Below are 18,365 nucleotides of genomic sequence, written 5' to 3'. Positions count from 1 at the left end.
AACACAATATTGAAACATGGGATCAAAATCTCTTCATTTATGATAATTTAGACACAAACAAATCTCAAATACAAGGTAAAAACAACATTAAAGATGTTGTAGTGATTCATTTACATAATTTTAGAATACAAATAATCAAGTGAGTCCACTAGGGTTTGCTGCCAAACTGTACTTGTGCTTAAGGTAGGCTTTGATAAAAGGATCTAACTCACCATCCATCACAGAAGTGATATCAGAAGTTTCATAAGCAGTCCTTACATCTTTTACTAGCTTGTAAGGATGGAAGACATAGTTTCTTATTTGCTGGCCCCATTCCGCCTTCACCGTGTCTCCTCTTATTTGCTTTATTTCAGATGCCCTTTGTTCCTCTGCAATCACCAATAATTTTGCCTTCAATCTGCTTAGAGCTTTAATCTTATTTGCTAGCTGTGACCTCTCCTCTGCAATTGTGAAGCTATATTATTAGTATCACACATCAATTCCAAATAAGCCACACCTTAGCCCTGTAGTATAAGCTATACATCTAGGGAAAAAAAGAAGATGATTTTTGGTCTATTCCGTACACATTTGATCGTGTTTGTTTGTATTGTTCTTCCACTAAGACTCCATGTCTACGTCAGTAGCAGCTAGAATATTATAATAGATTTTGCGATTAATAGTAGTACATCAGGAAATACTTGATGGCAAGAATTTCAGACAAGAAAATTAATGCTTTAACCATAGTTCAAAATCTAACAAGAGAAAGAAGAGCAAAGGATGGGAAGTGAACAAAAACATAACGAGCTAAGAGCAAATATGATAGTTTATTGGGCTTATAACAACTTTACAACTCTAATCTCTGTGAGTCCATATGTCAATCTATGTCAGAATTCAGAAAGATCAAACACTTATCCACTAGACCCAAAAAGGCCGCTCCATCTCAAAGCCGGAACAAACTTCTTCGCTACAGATGTGCACATAATATAATAAAGAAAAAAAGGTTTCAAAGAAGAACCTGTACAGCGAACGGCTACACCAGTGGGAATATGAGTGATGCGAACTGCAGTCTCAACCTTGTTAACATTTTGACCTCCCTTTCCACCTGCTCTTGTAAAGCTGATATCCAAGGCTTCTTCGGGAATTTCAACATTTGTTGAGTCTTCAGGAAGAAGAGGCATAACTTCAATGCCAGTGAAGCTTGTCTGCACAGTGGCCACTTCAAAAATTTATGTATTGTCTATGTATGAAAATGACAAGATTCTTTTGCTATGAAGATAGAAAAACAGATATATCATACTAAGATGCACGGTATCAGAATAAAGTGGTTAATGAAACAATGATACATTGCTCATTTTTCACTAGTGTTCTTAAAGGCTCGTTTAAAGCACGCTTAAACCTTGGAACTTGATGAAAACCAGCTTGTGCGCTTCATCTGGCTTAATTGGCACTTTAGTGTAGGCGTCAAACTGCTAAGGTGTCTGCACTCTAAAAGCAGGTTTAGTTTTTTAGGTTAGAATGAACTTTTAAAAGTTAACTTGTTTCTAAAAATAGAGAGGCAAAATTATTTTCGGGACAAACTGAAAAGAGAGTTTTCAAAAGCGGAATGCACAAAAGTGCCAAAATCTGTTTAAGTTTTAAGCACAAGCGCAATTAAAGCATGAGCTTTAGCGAAGAAAAGCGTTATAAAGAAAAAAAAACTGTAAACATATTTGGCACCACTCACCAATAAAACCATTTGATGCAACTTTCACACTTTCAAGAAATCTAATTTACAAAATGGGAGGACGGGGTATTTTTTAAAATCAAAATGAGCATATTTTGAATAAAATCAAAGCTCATTTATTGAACTACATCAGGAAAAAATGTGCATCATTATGTGACCATTTAAGCTAAAGACAAGACATTCTACACAACTTGCCACATTCAGCAATGAACCCTCACCAGACAAGCGAGGGGAAGGGGGAAAATCTCCAAAGTCCCCATGGAATGGCCATTAGGCTACAGCAATTACAGGGAGATTATGCCCAAAGAAAATAAAAGAATAGAAACTGGAAATACTCGTGAAACAAATCGATCAACCACCAATACTTTCTATTTTGCACTTTAGATCAATCAACACAATAAACCCATACAAGCTCTTGCTCTTTGGACCATAAAGAGGCAAACAAAATCTTTGCTCCCCCTCTAGATGTATCAGAGATCGCCTTTTTCCCTCCCAATATCCCCATCAATGTTCTTTGCTTGTTAGACCATAAAGAAGCAAGCAAACCCATTTTCTCCCTAGATTACTTTTTCTTTTGTCATACTCTGAATTTTTTCAAGTGTATGTACACAAATTCCTTCTTATTATACAATCAGGTAACTTGTACCATAAAGAAGCAAGCATAACCATTTTCTCCCATCAGAGATAGCTTCCCAAGTTTCATTTGCAGCAATGTCTCTCAAGATTATGCAGAGAGTTTACTCTAGATATACTCCTTCCAATTCTATTTACATGACCATTTTCTTCTTTTTTTAATTTGGGTACTTCCCAATTGTTTGGCATCATTCTATTATCGTATAACTTTTAATAATTCAAATTTATTAAATTACTCAACTTATAAACTTTGATGTAATGTTTTCCATATCAATGCCTTTCAACCATTACTTTGATATTTTTATTTCACTGTCATTAATATAATATATATGTCACATTAACATCTTAAATTCCATACTTTGATCATATACCATCATATAAAATGATAAAGAGGGAGTACTATCTAATCAGAAAACAGTCACAGACTGGTACTTCTTAAATATGTTTAAATGCTTATTCAAATATTGTCGGTGTCTTTCATAGAAATGCTATTAGGATCTAGAATTTTTTCTTTGGTTACACTTTTGACTGAATTAATAATCCAATATTAAATAGAAAAAAAAGATCACTATCTTCCCTTTTCTCTGCAATAACTATCAAATGATATTCAAGACAAGTAGTCAGAGTTCTGGGAAGATATCAGATATGGAGAACTACCTTTTCCCTTGTTTCACAACAAACTCATGGAAGGAAAATAAATCAACCCTTTGAAGTTACCTCAGAACGTATCCACTTGGCAAATTGTTACTTAAATTTTAGGAAAGAGAAACTACTCAAACATGTTGCAAACAACAATGGGAGCACAAGAGAAATAAGCTTGGACTGTTGGGCCACGTTGCTTCTAAATAGTAAATAGCTCACCTGGTGCTACAATTAAGTATAAAACAACCAACAACTACTACGCCTTAATCCCAAATAAGTTAAGGTCGGCTATATAAATCCTAACTGACCACAATTCTCCATTTAAATGCATCCCACACCAACATTATGTAGGATAAAATTAATGAGAACTAGAAATTGTCCATACTTTCTTCTTACCATACTTAATAAGTTGAATACTTTGAAAACCCCTTATGAAAATCAGGAAAGAGTATACTAAGTAGGGGTAAGGCTTCGTATACACAACCCTCCCTAGACCTAACATGTGGTGTCAATATGCCGCTCTGTCAATCCTTTACAAAGTTCATATGACTCATAAATTCAATGTCACGATAGTTCATACAACTTCAAATATCTCCTCTATTCTTATAAAATATAAATCAAGTTACTCTATCACTTCCTAGTACAACATTAAAAATGCTTGGTTAGTAATCCTACACCAACTTTTCCGAGCAACTCACAAATTTCTATAGAGACACCATTGGACCAGACTTTTCCAGTTCTCATATTTTTCAATGCATTTTATACCTCTATGGCCTAATTCTATGAGTGGCTAAAGCTTATATTGTGTACAAATATATAGAGATCCAAAATGTGATAATCGTTGTTCGAGTTGAACAATTGATCAAAATAGCATCTCTCCATTGATCTCATTATGTACACTTGTTTAAGTCTTTACGCTTCTTCTCTCTTAACCATGATAGTTTAAACATGTCATTCTCTCATTCTTGTGACCTTAACATTTGGTACAATCCATCTAGTTTTTCCCTAGATTTTTACTAATAATATTCTTAAGCTTAACTTTCCTCTTAGCTCTCTTATAATATTCAACAACTTCTTCCTCTTTTTCATCTGATAACTTCCTATAACACTTTCTTTAGCTCTAATAACTCTTAGTATCTCCTTATACTAACACTAGGATTCTTGTGGTTGAAGTCCTATCTTTAGACTTGCCTAACACATCATTTTCTACTTTCTTACTACAATTGGATTTCCACTAGATGTCAGTGTCCCCCTATAAGTCAATGTTCCCTCCTCCTAAAGTTTTTTCTTGAAACGCTAATTGGTTAGCAGTCTTCAATTCCAACCCCCGGACATATGGTTCTATCACGTCTTTTAGAATGGATAAAGTTTATTTGACTATGATTACCCTACTATTTAATGTTATCAGGCGAGAATATCCCTTTTTAAAATATGTTTGCTACAACTAAACCATAAGCTAGGGTGAACTCACGAGTATCCTTTCTTTCATCACCCCTAGTACCATAACCATATCCCCCATGGACAATTCTACATGTTCAGAACTGTCAGTCTTTACCTTATATGTTGCTTGGATTCACTTGAACCAAGGTATCCATATCTTGACAAAAAATTAGGTTTAGCTTCTGCATCTAATCCTATTGGCAGAGCGTAGGCACTAATGACATTAAGTGTTCTCATTTACGCATGCAAGACTTGATGAAATAATAGTATCCAAACAACCTTAATCCTTAAGTTCTTGTTCTACAATAGCTCCCACCGCATTACTATTTTTCTCTATCCCACAATACCATAATTTATCGCTTATGTTGCTGTTAAAATAGGAATAGGTTTATACAATCCTATTAGAATAGGAATAGGAATAGAAATAGATATAGGAATACTAAATAGTATCCTACTTGGTAAATGATTGTATTCTAAGGTCTATAAATAGGGTCTCAATGTAATAATGTAGACACAACAACAATTCAATAATATTCTTTTTCCATATTTCTCACATGGTATCAGTGCCTCTACGATCTTGGTAGAAAATCAAAGAGCTTCCGCTGCCGGCGGGCGGCTATTATCCATATATGCAGCCCGTCCGGTCAACGATTATGTTAGCAAAAGTAGGGTCACCGTGCATCATTCCGGTGAGTACTTTTCATATTTAATTTGTGTAGCACCGTGCCATCATTCCGGTGACTATTTTTTCATATTTAATTTGTGTAGCACCATGCCATCCTCCCGGTGACTACCTTTGTTTGCATATCTTATTTGTGTAGCACTGTGCATCTCTACGGACTACTTCTCATATTTAATTTGCGTAGTACCGTGGATTTTTTCTGAACTATTTTCTCATATCTGAGTTGCATAGTACCATGTGTCTTTTCAGTGACTCCTCAGATTTGATTTGCATAGTTCCATTCGTCTTTCCGGTGACTCCTCAAATCTGATTTGCATAGGGTTGTGCCATCATTCCAACCCTACCCGTATAATTTTTTCTTGTTCAGTAGGGTCGTGCCATCATTCCGACCCTACCCATATTATTTCTCTTTTTCAATGGGGTTGTTCCATCAATTTGAACTATCCTATATAATTTTTATTTTCTAGTTGGGTCGTGACATCTTTCCGACCCTACCCATATAATTTTATTTCTTAGATTGTGACTACTTTTAGCCATCAAATCTAATACTCCGGCATATGAGCATGTTTCGGCCAATTTTTCGGTGACTTGTTTAATATCGACTAATCTATTGATTCCAACATGATCCATGTACTTTATACTAGATTTTGAGCACTTTGTTGCTCAGGGGGAGTTTAGTAGCCTTGTATGTCGATTATGTGAGTCACTCTATGGTCTGAAACAGTCTTTGCAAGTTAGGTTTGGGAAGTTCAACGCTGTAATTTTATCACTCTATTTTATCGGCATTATGCATCAAATTCAGTATTTCATGAGAAGATTAAGCACATTGAGATTGACTGACATTATGCATCAAATCCAGTATTTAATGAGAAGACAAACACATTGAGATTGACTGTCAATTTTGTGAAGTCGAGTGATCAACTTGCAGATATCTCACCAAGCCCCTCATCGGTCCTCATGTTAATTACATTTGTAACAAGCTAGGTACATGAATTGTATGCACTAGCTTGAGGGGGAGTGTTAGAATAGGAATATGTTTATACAATCCTATTAGAATAGGAATAGGAATAGAAATAGATATAGGAATACTAAATAGTATCCTACTTGGTAAAGGATTGTATTCTAGGGTCTATAAATAGGGTCTCAATGTAATAATGTAGACACAACAACAATTCAATAATATTCTTTTCCTATATTTCTCACAGTTGCCATCTCTCTAACCTTTTGCCCCGACCATTTAGTTTCATGTAGTTATGCAATATAGCTTTCCTCCTTTTTAAGGTATCTACTAATTCCATCGACTTTCCAATCAAAAAGCCTATGTTCCAGCTATCTACTCAAGTTCAACTCTCTTGGACTAGCTTTCCTACCCTCATCAGTTGATCATGCGGGAACCCTTCCCTATTTTTACCATATCCAGGATGTATACTAGCTTCTTTACCTAGATTTGTCCATGACATGGGACCCTTTCCTATGTTGTACTACATCAAGGTGTTGATGCGGCAGTACTAACCTCTTTACTCGTACCCACCAGGCCACCACTGATGCAGGAACCGCAGTTCATACTCCGTCACATCCAATTGGTAATTTGACAGAATCACTAGCTTATTTTTCATCACATCCAGGTGGCGATGTAATGTGTTCCTTGATGAGTATGTCCCAATGATACTATTGTGAGAATTCATCATGAACTGGCTTTTTACGCTAGTTCTCACCCTTTATTCCGACTTGGGACTGACAATGTAAGCAAGCTCACACGGTATAATTATCATGCTTAGGGACTTTTGGTATGAAGTAGCCCACTCAAACTCATACGAAGTCTTTCATATATGCGTGAGTATCTAGAAAATACAGAATATAAGGAGGCCCAAAAGAGTGTTATCACATAAAGATATATAACCTGACGAAGGCCTTTAGAGTTGAAGGGAGACTGTCGAACAATCCTGTGGGTTCCTTTCTCCCCAGACAGGTAGCCATATGCATACCGTCCATCAATTTCAACAGTGGCTGACTTGATCCCAGCTTCTTCTCCCACAGACTTCTCAACAACTTTCGTTTTATAGCGCTGCTTTTCTGCCCATCTCACATACATCCTGAGAAGCATGTCAGCCCAATCCTGCACTGGAATTAATCAAAATATTCTATGTAAAAGAGGTAATGAAAATTGTGACACTGATTTTGCAAGTTTTTGAAGACTTGAAAACTTTCTGATGAAACAGGACTAGTAGAGAATAGATGGACCAAACCTGTAATGAAGAAAAAGCAAGATAAGGTTTCAAAGCAAAATATACAAATTGTTAGAGAGCTTCAATCATGTCTACTCCACATCATATCTTTTTTTTTGTTCGATTCTTTTTGAAGAGATGAATAATAAAAAATAATATGTCATATCATGTTTTATTTGAGATCTTCGTCATGAGCAAACTGTAAGCTCAAAAACATTTAAATCATCTGTTCGATCATATAAAAAGGCTTTTAAATAGAAATAGACATACTGAGTTGAGATCTGTATGGACAATGATAGTTAATGATCACAGCAAAGAATGAAATTCTACACTGTAGCAAGGCACCTAAAACTTTTCTGGCTCTATAAAATTCATTACAGCATTATCATGATCAGCTTATATGAAATAACACTGACACTTGGCAGAATGTATCGAAAACTATCTCACCGCCTCAGGTGAACACCCATGATGAAGTTCATGAAAAATGTGAACGAGTATGAAATTTTTAATCATCCGGGTTCATATGCACAAACATTCACACTTCCATGTCCTAAAATCAATAGACCTAGTATCCAAGGGTATGGCCTAGTGGTCAATGAAGTGAATTGAGAACCATGAGGTCTCAGATACAAATCCCAACAAAGATAGAAACCATTAGCTAATTTCTTCCCATCTGTCCTATCTGTTAGTTGCTATGTTTTAGGACTACAACTTTAATTATTTACTACAGTAAATTAGTTTTCTTGAGATAATTTTTTCTCCTAGTCTTTAGGAGTTCGTTTATTTTCAGCAGATTTTGTGCTAATATTTAGGTATTTGAAGTTAATGTTTTATTTTTTGAAATAAATGTTTTATTATAATGTAAGTCTTAATTGCAGTGAAATAAATCGTACTTTTCCACAACTATTCATAAGCTCTGTTCTTTCTAGTTCTTCATTCCTTTTTACTATCTTTATTCCTCATATTCATAAGTCTTCAATTGTTCTTATTCTAGTTTTCACTCAATTAAACAACAGTTGGTATTAGAGCATTTTATTCTTGAGGGACCTATGTGTATTCATTAATCTGTTTCACTGCATTCCATGGACGGAGAAACAAGTTTTTTTTCAATGGCACCACCAGCTTTCAATGGAGAAAGTTATCAAATCTGGGCCGTTAGAATGCAGACATAGCTAGAAGCTTTGGATCCCTGGGAGGCTGTAGAAGATGATTAAGAGATTGTTCCCTTACCAAACAATCCCACGATGGTGCAAATCAAACATCACAAGGAGAGAGAAAATCATGAAATCAAAGGAAAAGGCATGTTGCAAACTGCAGTTTCATCCACCGTTTTTTTCGTATCATGTCCCTGAAGTCAGCAAAAGAGGTATGGGATTATCTCAAGACTGAGTATGAAGGAGATGAAAGGATTCGTGGAATGCAAGTGCTAAATTTGGTACATGAGTTTGAGTTGCAAAGGATGAAAGGAAGTGAAACCATAAAGGAGTATTCTGATCAACTTCTTAACATAGCAAATCGTGTCAGATTGTTGGGTTCCATTTTTAACGATTCAAGGATCGTTGAGAAAGTCCTTCTAACGGTACCTAAAAGATTTGAGGCTACTGTTACAACCTTAGAAAATACTAAGGACTTGTCCAAAATTATATTAGCAGAGCTCTTAAGTGCTTTTCAAGCACAAGAGCAACGCCGTATAATGAGACCGGAAGGAGTTGTTGAAGGAGCCCTACTAGTCAAACATTAAGAAGATGGAAGAAACTAGAAGAAGCAGAACAAGAAGATACAAGGACAAAATAGTGAGAATTTTACTAAAAGCAAGAGGCTAACTACCCTCCTTTATGTTGGAGGAGACCTGATGCAAAATGCAACAACTGCAATTCACAGGGTCATGAAGTTGTAATATGCAAAGCCAAAATTCAGCAGCCTGAAGTTGAAGCTCAAGTCGTTGATTAAAAAGAAGAAGATCAACTCTTTTTTTGCAACCAGTTTCACATGCCTTGATTCAAGTCAAAGTTGGTTAACTGATAATGATTGTTCTAACCACATGACATCTGATAAAAAGTTGTTCAAAGAGTTAAGGAACACGGAGACAAAGAAAGTTAAAATTTACAATGCTGAGTGTTGCCACCATAGCCATTACAAGTTGCTCTAGATCTAAGTTTATCATAGATATTTTGTATGTCCAAGACCTTGATCGGAACCTGATCAGTGTTGGTCAATCAATGCCTAATGGAGAAAGCATTCAACATGTTCTTTAAAAAAAAAGGCTTGTGTGATAGAAGATCCATCAGGTCATGAAGTATTCAAGGTCAAAATGGAGGGCAAGAACCTTTGGAAGAAGATCAGATAGCTTTTATTATGTCAGACAACTCTACAGAAGTTTGGCATATAAGAATGGGTCATTTTCATCATCAAGGTATGATGTTCATGCAAAGAAAGAAACTTGTGAATGATCTACCAAGAATACAAAATCAGTGATAAGCTTGTTTACTTGGCAAGATGAACAGGTACCCCTTTCCAAAAACAACTTGGAGACCATCAAGAAAGCTTCAGCCCATTCATACATACAGATATGCGTGGACCTCACAGAACACCATCATTGAATGGTAGTCTTTACTACTGTAAAGATATGACACATGCGCCTAACTCAACCCCAAAAACTAGCTCATGAGGGAAGGTTTGTCCAAGTTCATATAAGGAGATCAATTTCCCATTCCTCTACTGATGTGAGACTTCTTAACAACTACATTGTATTTTTGATCATCTAATAGGATTGACTTGGATTTTTTTTCTTAAAATTCAAGTCAGAAGTAGCTGATGTGTTTTGGAATTTTAAAGCAAAGGTGGAAAATCAAAGTGCTACACAATTTAGACTTTAAGGTCTGAATTATGATAATGGGAAAGAGTACACTTCAGAGTAGTTAAAAATATTTTGTGACAAAGCTGGTATAGAACATCAACTAACTGTCTTATAGTCCACAACAAAATGGAGTCAGTGAGAGGAAAAACCAAAGTATAATAGAGATGACTAGGTGCATGATATATGAGAAATATCTACCAAAAATGTTCTAGGCAGAGGCCACTAGCACTGCTATTTTATTTTTTTTGCAAAACAAACTTCCTTCTAGAGCAGTAGAGGATAAAACACCATATAAAGTATGGTATGGTCATAAACCCTCATTGCAATTTTTTAGGATTTTTGGCTGCTTGTGTTTCTGTTATGTGCCCAGGTTAAAAGATATAAACTTGATAAGAACGCAGTTCCTGGCATCTTTATAGGCTATAGTACTATTTCCAAAGCATATAAGGTCTATCAACCTCAAACAAAGAAAATTGGCGTAAGTAGAGATGTCCATCTCATGTAAGTTGCTTTGAGAGTAAAGCATATATGTTGTTGTTGTTGTTGTTGTTGATTGTTGTGAAAGGATTTTATCATAAAGGATTCTAAGGTTGAAAGGTCTTCTCACCTAAAATGAATCAAAGTTAAGGAGTTATTCTAATGATGAGGCAAGTGGCGATTACCCATGCCCTCTAACAAAAGACAAGAGGCGATTACCCATGTCACATGAGATAAGGACAAGAGGTGATTACCCAAGTCCCTTAAAGAAAAGATGAATAAGACTAATGAATATTCCGTGGGAGGTATACTTAGTACCGAGTGGACAAGTGGCGATTACCCGTGTCCCATAAACTATGCGCCATCATAGGTTGTCTAGATAGACATTAGCTAGTGGATCCACGTAAGCTAGAAAGTTCATGGTTCTTACCTTGGCAAGTGAGAACACCTCTTATCGGTGTGGGGTAGACACCGGATTCCATGTTAATAACTCACATGGTTTTACATGTCGGTTATAGGTAATCCTCCCACATTAATGAATCAAGGTTACTTCAAGAAGTATCTCACATGTGTTTTAAGATGATGTCTACTTGCATTGACCATGTTTTATGACGTATGTTTTCTAACTCTTTATTATCGTGTTTTAGCTTGGTCATTGCATATCACAAAATGTCCCTTTATCATGATTTATACTCTATGCATTGCTATCATACTTGGTACATATTTGTACTAACGCATACTCTTGCCTACATTATCCCCAAATGTAGGGTCCGACGCTCCAGATTCGCACCTCCGTTGCTAAGGATCTCTTAGTAGAAGTTAAAGATTGGTGAGTCCTCATGTTCCGAGGACCAAGCCTTTATTTCATACTGTCTTTACGTTTTAGTTTTGATCTTGATGTACGGGTTATGTCCCAATTACTCTTTTGTACTAGATGGCTTTGAAACATTGTTAAACTTCCGCTTGTTTTACAAAATTGTATGTTTTGACAGTGTCTTTTAAATCTTTGATTTCTATTATCTTGTACGATGTATGCTAAGTGGTTTGTATGGGGCCTCTCGAGGTCTTATACGCCATGTTACACCTAGGGTCTACCTTGGGTCGTAACAGGAATAGGATTTAGGTCTCCTACTTTCATAAGAATTAGACTTCCTATTGATGTAATAAGACTCCTATTTAAAGAGGCTTTTGAGGAATAAATCAGAAATCATATTTCAACAAAACGCAAGAGATTAGAGTTCTCTCTTCCATTGAACTCTAAGGTTTCAGTCTCCTTTTGAAGAGTTGAAGAGATCGGAGTTCTCTTTTAATGAACTCTAAGGTTTCAGCCTCCCTTTAACGAGTTGAATTTATATATCGCCTGTGAATCGATCATTCCCTAAAGATACATAACACATTTCAAGGTTAAGTTATTTTTCTCGAGAGACGTGCAGAAAGATGGAGAAGTGAAGCTTCTTTACTGCAAAAGTGATAAGCAGGTTGCTGACATTTTCACCAAGCTCCTTCCCCTCGACAAGTTTGAGTTTTTCAGAAAGAAACTAGGAATGTGCAGATCCTAAAGCAAGGAGTGTTAGATGGTATGTTTTAGGACTGCAGCTTTATTTATTTACTGCAGTAAATTAGTTTTCTTGAGATAACTTCTTTTCCTAGTCGTTAGGAGTTTGTTATTTTCAGCAGATTTTGTGCTGATATTTAGGTATTTGAAGTTAATGTTATATTATAAATGTAAGTTTTAATTGCAGTGAAATAGAACATACTTTTCCGCTCCTATTCATAAGCTCTCTTCTTTCTAGTTCTTCGTTCCCTTTTACTAGTTTATTCCTTCATATTCATAAGTTTTCTTTTGTTCTTTTCCTGGTTTTCACTCAATTAAGCAACACTAGCCTTAGCATTGGTGGACAGATTACCTAGTATTTGGCGGCACATATCCCGTTGAATTAGTCGAGATGCGCGAAAACTGACCCAAGCACCGAGGTTATCAAGAAAAAAAATCAATAGACCTTGCCCCTTGCTACAGATCCAGCATTACCTGTGCATCAGTGCCGCCCGCACCAGCTGTGATAGTAATCACTGCACCTTCTTTATCATAGGGGCCTGAAAGAAGTTGAGTCAACTCAAAACGATCCAGTGCCTTGTTCAATTCCTTTATGATACCAGAGGCCTCTTGAAGAAACACTGAATCAATTGAGTCCATCTCCTCAGTGAGCTTAACAATCGTTTCTGCATCATCAGCCTGTGGAAGTGTGAATTACTGAATTGTCACTGTCGTACTGACACTGATTTATGAATAAATATCTAAATACGTGGTGAGATACCTGAGATGTTTTCAAGGACTAGAAGAAAATTCTAGAAGTGCCCCAAACAGAAAAGCTTTGCAAATTTTTTAATTGCACATCAAAGGGGAAAAAATGTTTTTTTTTTAATCTTTCAAATGGACATCTGTCCACTCTATTATCTTCCTCTTTAGTTTTTAATCAATATTCCAAACTATGGACAGAAGGAGGTATTTAGGGGAAATGAAGGAGATTCTCCAGAAGAATAAGATTAGTAACCACTGGATTCTTAAATGTCCTTGAACCATTAACCATTTACTGCAAAGACAAATCAAAGTTAAAGGTGACATACGCCTCACAAGATACAATAGGACCTCCAGTGCAAGACTATTATAGTACAAAGATGTTTCAGCAAAAATGGAAAAATGAGTTTTGATATTAACAAGGAAACAACATAGTACAAGTGTTTTCTGCTCTCCATCTCTCTTTGAAGGAAAGTATAGGTACCTGTGTCTTGAAGTCACGGAGAAGCTTTAATTTGTCTTTGCAATCAGTCAAAGCCTGAAGTGTTTCCTGAGCTTTAGCACGATCATCCCAGAGAGAGCTATCAGCAGCTGCTGCTTCTAAAGCAGCAAGATCCTCCTGTAATTGCTTTAGACCAGCAGCAGCTCTGATCTCCTGAACACGCTCTAAGACAGTTTCTACATCCTTCCTTAAAGTATAGAAATCTGTGGCCATATAAAACAGTACAAACACTCCAACACATAAGGAGCCAAATACTCCATAAAACATGAAAAGTTCAGCAGAAGATTGCACAAAGATTAAGTGCTACCCAGAAAATTGTGACTGTAGAAGCTACTTGCCATCCACAACTTTGAATTTCGATTTCTAGAAAAGTGAATTTCATTCAAAGATGACTAAAAAGAGTCCCTTCCCTACACGTGATTTCAGAAGCAGTCTTTTAAAATTGAAAAGCGCAATTAAGTGATAAGGTCCATGCAGTTTGAAGCGAAAAGCAAGAAGTGAAGTGCATGCTTCTTTGAAGACAAGCGTACAACAACAACAAACAAAGCGTAATCTCACAAGGAAGACAAGTGCACAAATATTAAAAGTTCAAAAAATACAAAAACATAGATAAATTTAGTGATACAATAATCAAATTATAATCAAAATAAATTATTTCAACATCCAATATACAATAATGTCTATATAATCCAACTCCTCGGAGTTGAGATTCAAAGAACCAATTGCTTTTCGTTTGGATTACTTTGCACGTCATTGTTTGAAGTGTACACTTTGTTGAAGCACATGGTTTCACCTATGAAAAAATCCCTTGGAAATATTTTGTTTTCTGAGAAAGGTAACAAAAAGTTCAATTTTATTAATTAAAAAAAAAATTAAATGAATAAACTATTCGTATAACTCCTTACTAGCAAAAAATAAATAGATGGCTCACTTGGAATTAACAAAATGAACTACAATATAAAAAGTAAGGTACACACATATGCCAAACTACAAACATTCAACTAGAGGTGGCAAATGGGTGGGTAGAGTCGGATATGGGTTGGTCAAAATTAGTTAGGTGAAAATTGATAGAATATCCGACTCGACTTTGCTTCTTATTATGTAAAGAAATAAATACTTTCAAATTACAAGATTTTTCTCTTATTCTCTTTCTCCTTTTAGTGTGTATTTGGTATGAAGGAAAATATTTTTTCATTTTTTTCTAGAATATATTTTTTTGGAAAATTAGTGGTCCTGAATTGAGGTTGGGAGGTCAATCTTTGGGTCTCGAGTCGGGGTCGGAAGTCGGATCCCGGACCAGTTTTAAGTGGTGAGGTTTAAGGGAAGTTCTGAAAAATTATTTCGTGATTTAAAAAAAAGTTCTGAATTTTCCCCCCTACTTTATGTACGGAAATCATTTTTCTTAAATTAGAGAAAAATAAGCCACTTAAATATTTCCAAAACATTTAAGTCAATCAAAATTAGAAAATTTGAAATTATTTTTCAAAAATATTTTTTCTTCATACCAAACACACCCTTAATAAGTGTACTTTTATAGGTTTCTACATCGTTACAAACTTTAAGGAGAGTGTAATTGGTGGATACCCATGAGTTACCCATATTTTATGATTGATGATATGTTTTGCCATCCTCATCAATCATGACCCCTTCTCCTGAAGAACAAAAACAACCTTTATAACATTAATGTTTGACAACTTCTCTGTTATAAGGAGCCCTAGCATCTTAGCTTCAACACCCCCTGAGCCACCACCTTCATGTTATTTTCTTAAGGTCCCACTCATTCCATTTCTTTCAAATAGTTGGCAATTCCTTTTTTTCCTATGAAGGCTGCCTGGGTTTATGGCAATGGTTGCACGGTAATATTGCACTTGCAAAAAATTTAGGTATCACTCCACCAAAATATTGGTACTTATAATCTAAAAGAAACGCAAAATTTATTACAAAGTTGACAATAGAACTTTTCATTTCCTTAAAGTTGATCTGTCGGTACAGGTTTCATGGGCTTACAGTTCCCCTCATACTCCATAGAATATTCAACTAGTTGTTGAAACAAAGACTTCTGAATGTGCAACCTTCTAAAAGGTGTTGATGTGGAATGGTAGGATGGAGAAACACATTTACAGTCTTATAGCCCCTTGTCAAGTTCAGTAACAAGAGTTTAACAGCACAGTATGGGTAAATACATAATGCCTTGCTATTAAGGTGTCAGGTGTGCAGTTCTTCTAGGACATATTGTCACAAAGTTACAAAAGCATGGCCACACAACCACTACAAATGAAGAACATACATGTAAATACTACTGAAGTAAAAATCTAGATGCAGCTAAGCATAGATACTTCACCATAACACATTGTTTTGTTTCCATGGTCCAAACATTATGTCTCAACTTAAAAGTTCTATCAAAATCCAGACAAGACACATAAGACAAAATGCAGGTGTCACGTGGAATTAGTCGAGGTGTATACAAGTTGCCCAGAGACCACCATTATCCAAAATAAAACATAATACAAAATGCAAGAAAGCGAAAAGGAAGTTCAGAATGCACCTCGGACGTTAATGAGTACAACGATCCAATATAACCAAAATTTCTTATCAAAATTATTAAAAGAAAATCTCAAGCGTTCATCATACTATTTCTTTAAGGCTGAAATAACATCATTTTGGCATTGTATAAATTTACCTTGCATCGCCCATTCACGTGTTTCAGTATTGCTAACTCCCACCTCAGGTGTTGCAAAAGAAACTGTATCACCTTCAATGGAATTAATGGAACACCACATAGTAAGCACAATTATTATTTTTTTCTGATAAATACAAATAGTAGCAAATTAAAGGCCCAAACTACTATATTTCTGAGAAGCTAGGTGACAATTAATAATTCAAAACTCAGAATTACTCCTTCCGTCCCAATTTACACCAATTTTAAGAAGTACATAAACTCATCGTTAGTGGAATTTTGAAAATTAAAGTTACATATAGTTTACAATCGATAAAGGTAAAGTAACAAAATCTCTAAGACGAGGGAGTTGCAGGAACAAAAAAGTAGATACCCGTTGGAGAAGAAGTGATGCTCCTATGCATTGCTCTTATTCTCCTAATAGCAGGAAAAAAAGAATGAGAAGTGAGTTGTGAAATTCCCTCTCTTCTCCTATCCATTGCTTTAACTCTTGTAATTGGAACTGATGCTGCCATTATTCGGTTTCTAGCTAAGCTGTAGAAGGGTTTCGAATATTGACCAACTGAACTTTGAACCACAATCTCCATGGCTGGAGAAAGAAGCTGTCTCCACCTGTCTCTGCCTTGAAAAGAGATAAAGTGTATGGAACAATTTGTCGACTAATCCATAACTCCCAAACCACCAGCTCTCTCCTCTCTCGTCTCAATTTATATCTGTTACTTTAAATTAATACAAAATTTATAAAATAAAAATAAACTTTTGAAATTTTATGGTCTAAAATAAGTTATCATTTCATAATAATAAAATAGACATTTTAAAATTAAATTATTACTAAATATAGAAATCTGTGATTTTGTTTTAAATTGACTAACACTTTGTTTGAATCATTGTTACTCATTGTTTCATAATGTATTGTATTGTATTGTATTGTACTGTATTGTATGGTTGATACAATATTTGACTAGATTGTATTGTTTGTTGTTTAATAACATTTTTATTGTTTGGTTTGATTGTATCGTATTGTATTGTAATTTATAAATTTACTAAAATATCCTTAATTATTCTATGGTAGGAGGTTTGACTAGAATTAAATAATACTCCATCTGTCCACTTTTATTTGTCATGTTGCGCTTTTCGAAAGTCAATTTGACTAATTTTTAAAGTTAAATTAGATTAGGTTAATTCGATATTTTTAAAAAAAAAATTAGATATTCAAAAACTATACGAAAAGTACTATAAGTTGCAATTTTTTGCATATCTATATGATGAAAATATACATCGTAAAATGTTGGTCAAAGTTCTTATTGTTTGACTCTAAAAAAGAAAATCATGACAATTAATTGTGGACAGAGGGAGTATAAGATAAAGGGTAAAATAATATTATGAAATATTATGTAAAGATATAATTGGAAAAAGAAATTAAGTAACAATGGAAACACACCAAATTGGTTGTTCCATAAAATGGGGGTTTTCATTGTTACATAACAATGGAATTTAACAATACAATACAACACATTTTAAATAACAATCAAAACAAACATTATAAATATAGTAACGATACAATACAATACAATGGGTAACAATGATCCAAACAAAGTGTAAAAAGAAAAGTAAATCATATAATGGGAGAGATGTAACTTTTATACCATACAAATGGAATTGTCAATTAATTTTTTTTATAATTATTAAATTATTAATTATTGTGATTTATAATTTAAATAATATATGTTATTTTCATTGTCTTAATCTATGTGCACTAATAGACTTTTAAGACTCAATCAAAATTTATAATATTTTCAGTATTTTAAATTATTAATTATTATAATTTTTAGTACTTTTTATGTTATTTTTAAAATACGGAAAAGGGCCTAAAATATCCTCAAAGTATTGAAAATGGTAAAAAATTACCCTCCATCCACCTATTGGCTCCAAAATACCCTTGTCATCCCCCTTTGGTACAAAATTGACCACGTATTTAACGATTTTAAATTTAAACTACTTAAATATTTTTTTAAATACGTGGCACTCAACTATTGGTTATAATTTAATTTATTAATATAATTTATAAACCCACTCATTATTAATTAAACCCGACCCAATTAATAAACACGTCCCAAATCCACCTAATAAACAAAACTCTGAACCCTTCCTTTCTAAGATTGTTTTTTTCTCAATCAATTTCTCCTACGTTTATAAGATTGCCAATCGCTTCAATTCCATTTTTATACAGGA

General features: G+C 34.8%; 1 protein-coding gene across 2 annotated transcripts; it reads right to left on the bottom strand.

Moving 5' to 3' along the window:
• Nucleotides 1–131: 131 nt before the first annotated feature.
• On the bottom strand, nt 132–16,828 carry LOC125837579 (peptide chain release factor PrfB1, chloroplastic). 2 transcript variants are annotated; one of them, XM_049516673.1, is made up of 7 exons: nt 16,507–16,828; nt 16,137–16,208; nt 13,439–13,659; nt 12,688–12,891; nt 7,000–7,215; nt 995–1,181; nt 132–440 (listed from the first exon to the last, which is right to left on the bottom strand). In XM_049516673.1, the coding sequence occupies exons 1-7, from the start codon at nt 16,718–16,720 to the stop codon at nt 136–138; spliced, it is 1,419 nt and encodes a 472-aa protein (XP_049372630.1). In that variant the 5' UTR covers nt 16,721–16,828; the 3' UTR covers nt 132–135. The 2 variants fall into 2 exon arrangements, with proteins under 2 accessions (XP_049372630.1, XP_049372631.1); XM_049516674.1 differs by having other exon boundaries at nt 16,137–16,199; nt 16,507–16,808.
• Between the last annotated feature and the right edge of the window lie 1,537 nt (nt 16,829–18,365).

The sequence above is a fragment of the Solanum verrucosum genome, unplaced genomic scaffold (assembly GCF_900185275.1).
Source record: "Solanum verrucosum unplaced genomic scaffold, falcon-dt-bn FXZP01000263.1, whole genome shotgun sequence".
NCBI classification, from domain to species: domain Eukaryota; kingdom Viridiplantae; phylum Streptophyta; class Magnoliopsida; order Solanales; family Solanaceae; genus Solanum; species Solanum verrucosum.
This window is presented reverse-complemented; position numbering and strand designations above follow the sequence as displayed.

Excerpts from the sequence above, each read along its gene's own strand:
- LOC125837579 (XM_049516673.1), bottom strand. The coding sequence starts at position 16,720 with ATGGAGATTGTGGTTCAAAGTTCAGTTGGTCAATATTCGAAACCCTTC. Across the intron at positions 13,660-16,136 it reads ACGTGAATGGGCGATGCAAG|ATTTCTATACTTTAAGGAAG; the intron begins GTAAATTTATAC and ends ATATGGCCACAG. Across the intron at positions 12,892-13,438 it reads TCCGTGACTTCAAGACACAG|GCTGATGATGCAGAAACGAT; the intron begins GTACCTATACTT and ends ACACTTCCACAG.